The sequence below is a fragment of the Sarcophilus harrisii genome, chromosome 1, assembly GCF_902635505.1.
Source record: "Sarcophilus harrisii chromosome 1, mSarHar1.11, whole genome shotgun sequence".
In the NCBI taxonomy this organism is placed as follows: Eukaryota; Metazoa; Chordata; class Mammalia; order Dasyuromorphia; family Dasyuridae; genus Sarcophilus; species Sarcophilus harrisii.
Genome location: NC_045426.1, coordinates 581,278,129 through 581,285,948, shown reverse-complemented (window position 1 = coordinate 581,285,948; position 7,820 = coordinate 581,278,129). Strand labels below are relative to the sequence as shown.

The following is a 7,820-nucleotide window of genomic DNA, read 5'->3' as shown; positions in this document are numbered from 1 at the left end:
ATTAGAAATATAAAGGCTTGAAGATGATCAATTTAAAATGAGTGTGGAAGTTAAAAATGGAGCTGGATTGTAGAAGGCCTTTAATCCCGCTAAGTGTTTGTAATTCATCTTAGAGGCCATAGAGAACCAATGAGGATTTTTTAAAGTAGGGGAGTACTTGTATTTTAAGAGTTCTAATTTGGAGATTGTACACAGACTGGATTGGAAAGAAGGGAGATTTAGAAAGCAGAGATTAAATGGGAACCAGGCAAGAGTTACCTTGGACTTTGGGCCAGGGGAAAAAGTGGGAAGATGTATCTTTCCCCTTCCTGCTTAAGGTCCATGGTGGCTATGAGTATGTGGTGACAAGGATGTGCTTGCCCAGCCACCCCAGTGGTGTGAGAGAGATGGAGTGAATTTCTGAGCCCCGGGGCTTGTGCTCCAGCCTCCAGCCACCACAAAGGTGGGAAATGGGATGAATCTGTCTGGCTGAGTTTGTCCCAGCTTATATGTGGCATAAACCAATCATTATATCACTAGGGAACTAGTGATTATCATACTGAACTAGAGAACTATTAGTCACCACGCTAAATTAGATAAGCATTGTCTCATCAAGTCCACTGAGTTAGCACCTTGTAAGGATCTTTGTTTCAAGGGCAGAGCTCTGGCCCATAGCATTTACAGGACATGGAGTTTGAGAAGTCTGACAGCTGGAGATGTGAGAGCAGCTTGGAAGAGAGATCTGGGCTGGCTATTTAGATCTAGGAATAATGTGCCGATATCGATGTGGGCAATCAGACAGTAAGGAGCAAAAAGAGAAGACAGTGCAGGACAGAGATTTGGGGGGCATGCATGGCTAGGGGGAGAGATACGGGTGAACAAGCAGTAAAGGAGACTGGAACTTCAGTTTAGAGTTTACTGTAGTTGATTCCTACTCCAATGAAAAATTGGTAAGACATATATTATAAAAGGTATTTTGTTTGCTAATGCTTTTCTCCAATGAAGATCATAAAAGTTGTTCATATATAGTCATTCAGCTTTAGTCACAATAAAATGAGTTAAATGAGCATCAAATGCCAGCTATTGTGGCATATTTGAAGTATGAAACATCCTAATGTTTGTAATATATATTTCACATATATTAAGTCACCAAATCATCTAGGAATACTTTTATTTTAAACAATCTTATATTACAATTTATGGAAGCAATTTGTAAAATGAGCAGTATTGTGTGCCATGAAATATTCAGGAATGAATACATATTTACATCTTTCTAATAGTTATCCTTCAGGTCAAATGACAAAATTGTCACACTGCAAGACGACAAGTAATTTTCATAAATGGATGGACCATTTCACATTCAGAGTAAATTATTCAGTTTTAAAGCTTAACATTTCTTTGAAAAAACTGTATGTACAATCTTGGTTTTCAGAAACAGCTGTGCTCATGTTCTTGAAAAGTCCAACAAAACATGGTCTTTAGATAAAGACTTCAATGTGCCTTTTCATAGTGTTTCCTATGTATAGGTAGTAAGTTAGGGCCTCCTAAGTTTGGGATAATTTGCATTTAACATCATATGACCTAAACAACAGGTTACCAAATTTCAAGTCTAAGATAAGTGAAGCCACATTTTCAAAAAGAGGCATTCAGAAATGAAAATGGACATTGTGGAAAATAGGTTAAAAAAAAAATCAATCGGAACTTATCTGCTGGGAATGCTTTCATACTGAAATTTCATTCTTGCCCCCTCAACTGAAGGGGCTCTCTGGATTTAGGTCATTTTGAGAATTAATGAGAAGATTTCTAACTCCTCTTGACCTCAACATGTTATTAGAAATCCCTCCATTAATTCCTTTGGCAGGGGATCTGCAAAGAGAGTTCCAGATCTTGAAATGTGGTTTATGGTGACAAAGAAACGTACCTGTACCCTGTTGATTTGTAAAACCATTGTTTCTTCCAACAAAGATTAACAGTTCATCTATTTGGGGAAAGTTGGGGTTTTTCAGATGAATAGGAAAAAAAAGGTCATGACAACCATATATAGATATTTAAACACAAACACTTATTTTCCAAAACATACAGGGTCATCAGTCAACTAAAATGCCCTACAAAGTTTCAATTAAATGAGGCCATTTTGAAGTTAGGGAGGTGCTAAATAGCAGCTGTCACTAAAACAGCCACATCAACTATTCTGAATTCAGTGGGTGAAACACGATTAAGTCCTGAGCAACTTATTAGAACACTTGGCACTTGTGTACTGCTTCACTGAAGTGGGCGAAATAGCTCCACAAATCATTCCGATCCTGCTTGGACAGACAGGGGCACTGAGGCATGGACAGGTTATGAGGCTGGCTCATGGGCTTATTATTAGCTCAGCAATATTAGAGCTGGGAATGGAGTGCTGAGCTACTGGCTTTGCAGTCTGACCACATTCTGTCTTTGAAGGAACAGTTATAAATCTTGAATAACTATGGAAACTTTTGCAAATGGAGTTATAGGGCAGAAATAATAATGTTTGATGACAACACTACTGGGTGCAGGATTCCTGTTGTCATCTCCTTTAAGGGAAAGGGCCCTCATTCTAAAGTTGTTACTTTTGTTGTTGCTAATGGCGTTGCAGAGTGTGTGTGTGTGTGTGTGTGTGTGCGCACATGTGCAAGAAGGGAGAGGATCTTGGCTGTGGGTGACCAGGGGAAGGGCAGGAGGATCAGAACCAGGTTGAAGGCTCTTCTCGAAGTGATTACAGAATAGTTGTCAAGATGACTGGACCTACCGTTAACATCCTGGTTCCATGTCATATTTAAATAAAAAAGGCTTCATTTCTTTTTTAAAAAATGGTAGATGCATAAATAGGTATCTTTCCCCCCTTCACATCAGAATTCAAGGAAAGCCCTTCCGTAGGGCTTTGTTCTTCACCATAATGAACTTGCTAATAAAGACATGAGCAAAACTTGGATCCACCAGGTAATGGTAAGTTTTCACCGTGGCAGGAAAGGGCTCCATAGCCACCACAGGACAGGGGATCTGCGTGGAAGAAGGGGTCGGAGCGAGATGGTATGAGGTTTTTGTGATGTAGTCCACAAGTCTGTTGTACTGCTGCTCCGAAAGCCTTTCCCTGGCACCATCCACCTAGAACAGAATATTAAGAACTATTAGTGCCCATGAGGCTCCTCCCGTGGAAAGGCTATTGGGGACTGCTGCCCTGTTGTAAAGCCTCTTTGCCATTTATCTAAAGGGGGGAAAAGTTATTTCTGAGACAGGGCCACAGCGGCACCCTCCCCATTAGAAGAGGGAAAGCTCTGTGTAGGGAACAGTCGTCAATCTTAGTGGGAGCAGCTGAAGTTGCATAAAGCTTCTCATGTTTGCATCTGACAGTTTGCTCACATTTTCCTCATTAACTGTATTAAAACATCTGCTGCTGCTTTCACCAGCAAGCCCAAGGACAATGAAGAAAGACGTCTTCACTCTGCTTACTTCATTCAAGATTGATTGGTCTTATTAACTCCGGACTCAGCTTGTACAGAACAATTCTAGTCTGACAGAAGATGCAGGGAAATCACAACCATTTTCAAAACAGTGGCTTTGGACGGAAACTTTAAAAATAAATACCAAACTCTAACAACATTTTCTGTTTTTATAAATATTAGTCTTTAAAGCCAGAAAAAATAGTAATACTGGGCAGAGTGAGAGGAAATTTTTATGAAAACAAAAAGGGGGGTAGGGTGGGGGTAGAAATGCAAAGTATATTTACAATTCATAAAAGTCTGGCCCGACTTCAAAGCAGCTGAAGTTGAAGAACCGTGATGCTACCTGAGCTAATTGTTAGATTTTCTAGGAAGATAATTGGACCACGAAGGATTTCCCCCACTCTAGTGCAGCGGGCACGGTGTGTAGGAGAGGGAACTGGCAAGCTTCTGGTTTAGACCTCTAGGGTCATTATCTACGCACACATGACTCTGCCTGGGTAAGGCCCAGCCGGCCTTGAAGATGGCCTTGAACTTGTCTCTCCCCCCCCCCCCCATGGCCCCCCTCACGCTTTGGGGCCGGGGTAAATGCAGCCCCGGGAAGGCTCTCACTGACCATGGCAGGGGAGGCTGCAGCCCCGCTGGGGGGTCCGCCTCCAGCGAGGGAGCCCAGCGGGATGGACTCAAGGCTTAATTGCTTCTCCTGAACAGCAGCACAGGAAACCCCGTGTTGTGAGAGGAATCGGGCCAGGGAATACACGGCCCCTCCTGACTCATTCGGAGTCTTCCGTGAGAGATGTCCCCCTGTGCCGGGCGCATTAAGCGGCCCTTACCCCAAAACGGCACCTCTGAGCAGCAGCCGCCAGGGCCGCTCTGCTACATGAGTCATCTGCAGCTGAATCCCTTCCACAATCCAAAGGGAGCCTGACCTTGCAGCGTCTCAGCCAAAAGGGCCGGAGCGGAGGAAGCCCCTCCGCGCGGGCTTTTCTGCGAGGCAGGGCGGCAGGGGGGCGCCGGGCACGGGGGGCAGGGGCTCGGCGCCGCCCCCGCCCGCCGGAGCCTGCGCTTTGCTTTGCTGCTTAGGGGTCTCCCCCCGGGGAGGGGGCCGGGCCCAGAAGGAAGGGAAGGAGGGGGCGCCCGCCAGCCCTTCCCCGACTTCTGCCTCGGCCCGGGGGCGAGGCCGCCCTGGGCAGCGGGAGCCGGCCGCGCCCTCGGGGCTCGCTGGGTCCTCTCCTCCCCCGCGGATCCGGCCCGTCAGCGGGGGCCCACCTCGTCGTGGCCCCGGGGCCCCAGCACGGCCTGCCCCACCCTCCCGGCCCTGACCGGCGGTGTGACCGCTTCTCCACCCGCAGCCTTTCCCTCTCCCGGCCCGGGCTCGCCCTGCGCGGGCAGGCGCCGCCCCGTGTTTAGGAGCCTCGCTGGCCCGGAGCTTAAAGGCCTCTCCGCGCTCTGGGGCCGCCCGCGCCGAGGCCCCCCGCAGCCCTCCCCGGGCCCGAGGCGGGAAGGTGCTCCCTGCCCCGCGCCGCCTTTTCCGAAGCCGGCCTCGTGCCCAGGAGGCTCCGTCAGCGTCCAGTCCGTGCTATTCCCGTACCCTCCTCTCCTGGCTCCCGGTGCCCAGAAAGCCGCTGCCTGCATTTCCCGCGCACACGCTGCGTCCCTATAGTAGAATGTGTGTCTTTGGGGACTGAGACTGGCTGGTCTCTCTGCATCCCCAGCACTCGGCTCAGTGCCTGCATGTAGTAGGTGCCTAATAAATGCTCGTTGCCTAAGGAGATAAATCAATGAGGAGCCAGTATCCTAAGATCTTAGTTTTTAGACCCCTCATCTTACAGATGAGGAAAGAGGCTCAGAGAAGGGAGAGACACTTGGGTTTCCAAAAGCACCGGGTGGTCGAGGCAAGCTTTGGAGCTGGGCCCTCTGACTCCAGTCCGCCACACTAAGAGATATATTTCTGAAAACAGGTCCCGCCGAGAGATGCCGGGCCCCCACGAGCTCTCGGCAGCCTCCGGGGCGGTAGGTGGAGCGGTCTGTCCTCTCCCGAGACCCTCAGAGCCAGAGCTTTAATCTAATTCCCCTCCAGTAAAGCCGCCCCTAAGTCCTTAGCCCAGAAAGAAGGACAAAGACACCATTTGAGGCCTAGGGGTCCCCGTAGCCTGAGCGGTTTCCCAAGCAAAGGAGAAGATGAACAGCCACAGCGACCCAGCGGGCCTCGGAGCCTGCTCCTCGGGCACTAAGGGGGGCCGCTTGGAGACATTCCCCCGCCCGGGCCTGAAGCCAAATCAGCACCACTTGATTGCCAACCGGAGCTCGCGGTTCTGGGGGACTGAAGAAAGTCGGCCCGGACACGTGACCCCTGTTTATCCCCAGAAAGCCATCGACTCAGCCAGCAGCGCGTCTTGGTGCCGAGCCGCGGGTTAAAGCCGGACTGATGGTGATCCAGGGAACTACAGAAATCTCGGGGTCGCGTCATTGGCCCGCGTCCATCTTCTCAGATAACTTCACCCCAAACAGCGGAGAGAGGGGCCGTCTCTCACACTTAGGACTACTACCGAACGATTTCCAGAAGACGGGGCTACGGGTCTCCTCTGAGGACCAGCAGTGCCAGCTTATTGCCAGCAGGGGAATTGGGCCCAAAGGGTGCCTCAGGCAGAGCACCAGCTTGGGGCTGGCTCCCACGCCCTCCAACTGGGGTGACGCTTTAGCTGGGAGAGCAACTTTCCAGGGACGGCCCCTAGCTCAGTCCTGGGCCAGGGTGTGAAAAGAAGCCGGGGAGTCTCTCCTCAGGTCGCGGCTCATCTTCCCAAAGCGCTTCATGCATCCAAATGGGCACCTACCACCTAATGATGGGTCACAAAAGGTGCCTGGGGAACATTCCCGACCAGAGGAAAGAGCACACAGGCCGGCAGAGAGGAAACGGCCCCTGGCATTTACATGTCTTAGCAGTATCTTGACCCCTGGAATATGGCGGAAAAGAGGAGAAAAAGGGGGAATCCTGTTGCCTTGACAGCTTCACTCTGAAGACTCCAGAATGCTTTTTTGGCCATGAGGGTCCTCCCCTAACGCACACACAGGAGAGGGGAGAAGCACCTTGGGTTGCAGAGCACCTACAACAAGCCCCAGAGTCTACTTGCACATGGTGAAGAGGGCCCCAGCCCTATATGTAGGAGGGAGATCATCATGGAGAGAATCTGGATATGAATGCGCAGACTTCCAGAAAAAGGAAGGGATACATCTAAGATTCTAAGGGGCAGAGGTGAGGGCCCCTCCTTGCAGATCCAGGGTTCTTTCTGCTCCTCCTCCTACCTCTGACATCAGCGAGAGGACAGGGCAGGGGAAGTTCTTCCCTTGCAGAGTGCAGCTGCTAGCAGAGCACGGAACCTGCTGCAGGCAGGGCTGACTTGCCATCATCATTTCTTTTATTGTTATGAACATCTCAGGGATGAAGGACAGCTTCAGCTCTCACCTGCCATGGTTCCAACTCTGCCTATATGAGCACACCCACGTCCAGACAAGAGAAGGCCCGGTGATGGCTGGCTGGGGTCCCAGGCTTTCAACCTACTTTTTTTTTTTTTTTTTTTAATAGTATTTTATTTTCCCAAATACATGTAAACATAGTTTTCAACATTCATTTTTGTAAGATTTTGTGTTTTGAATTTTTCTCTCTTCCTCCCTAACCTTCCCCCTCTCTCTGAAAGCAAACAATCTGATAGAGGAATATTTTCAACCTACTTTTTGCCTATTCCTGAGGTTGGGGTATGAAGGTGGTAGATGGGCATCTGTGGTGGGCCCTTCACAATGCTTTTACCAGCACCACCATCTTTCTTCCTTTCATTGTATCTGCCACCTTTGGCAATGGCCTCGATTGCGGATGAGGTACGAGGAGGGAAGAAAGGGGATTTGGTGCTCACAAATGGCAAATGGCCTTGTCTAGGGATAGGAATCGGGCCTGAGGACCCAACTCAGATTGTCCTGCCCAGCTCCATGCAGGATGGAATGCCCACTATGTTGTATATAAAAACAAAGCTGGATGCTCACCTCTACGTCACAGGTCACTCTGGGCTGCCGGAGTTGCACCTTGAGCAGGTTTCTCTGCTTGCCGTCTTGGACACAATCGACTTCAGTGATGGGAAAGGCTTGTTGCTGCGTGTCTTCACTCACACTGACAACAAAGAGCACTTCTGATGTTAAAAGTAAGCATCCTTCGTGTTCCTGGCCCGAGCCACTCACGAGAACTACATCCAAAGCCATGTGGACTTCTGGCCTGCCCAGGGACTGGAGCATTTTCCTGTTTAAAAAGGATGAAAATGATACTGGAAGCACAAGACTGTAAAAGGAAATTATTTAAGCTTTCTGCCATCCAATTTTCAGGACTCAACT

At 49.2% G+C, this 7,820-nt stretch overlaps 1 protein-coding gene across 7 annotated transcripts in view; it reads right to left on the bottom strand.

Moving 5' to 3' along the window:
- Positions 1-1,133: 1,133 nt before the first annotated feature.
- Positions 1,134-7,820, bottom strand: part of VPS13B (vacuolar protein sorting 13 homolog B) — a 950,112-nt gene continuing 943,425 nt past the window's right edge. For all 7 annotated transcript variants that reach the window (XM_031954131.1, XM_031954187.1, XM_031954247.1 and 4 more), the window contains 2 exons: positions 7,479-7,728; positions 1,134-3,108 (listed from right to left, as the gene is read on the bottom strand). In XM_031954131.1, the coding sequence (XP_031809991.1) occupies positions 2,860-3,108; positions 7,479-7,728 (499 nt within the window). In that variant the 3' untranslated portion in view covers positions 1,134-2,859. The remainder of the gene's footprint in view (positions 3,109-7,478; positions 7,729-7,820) is intronic.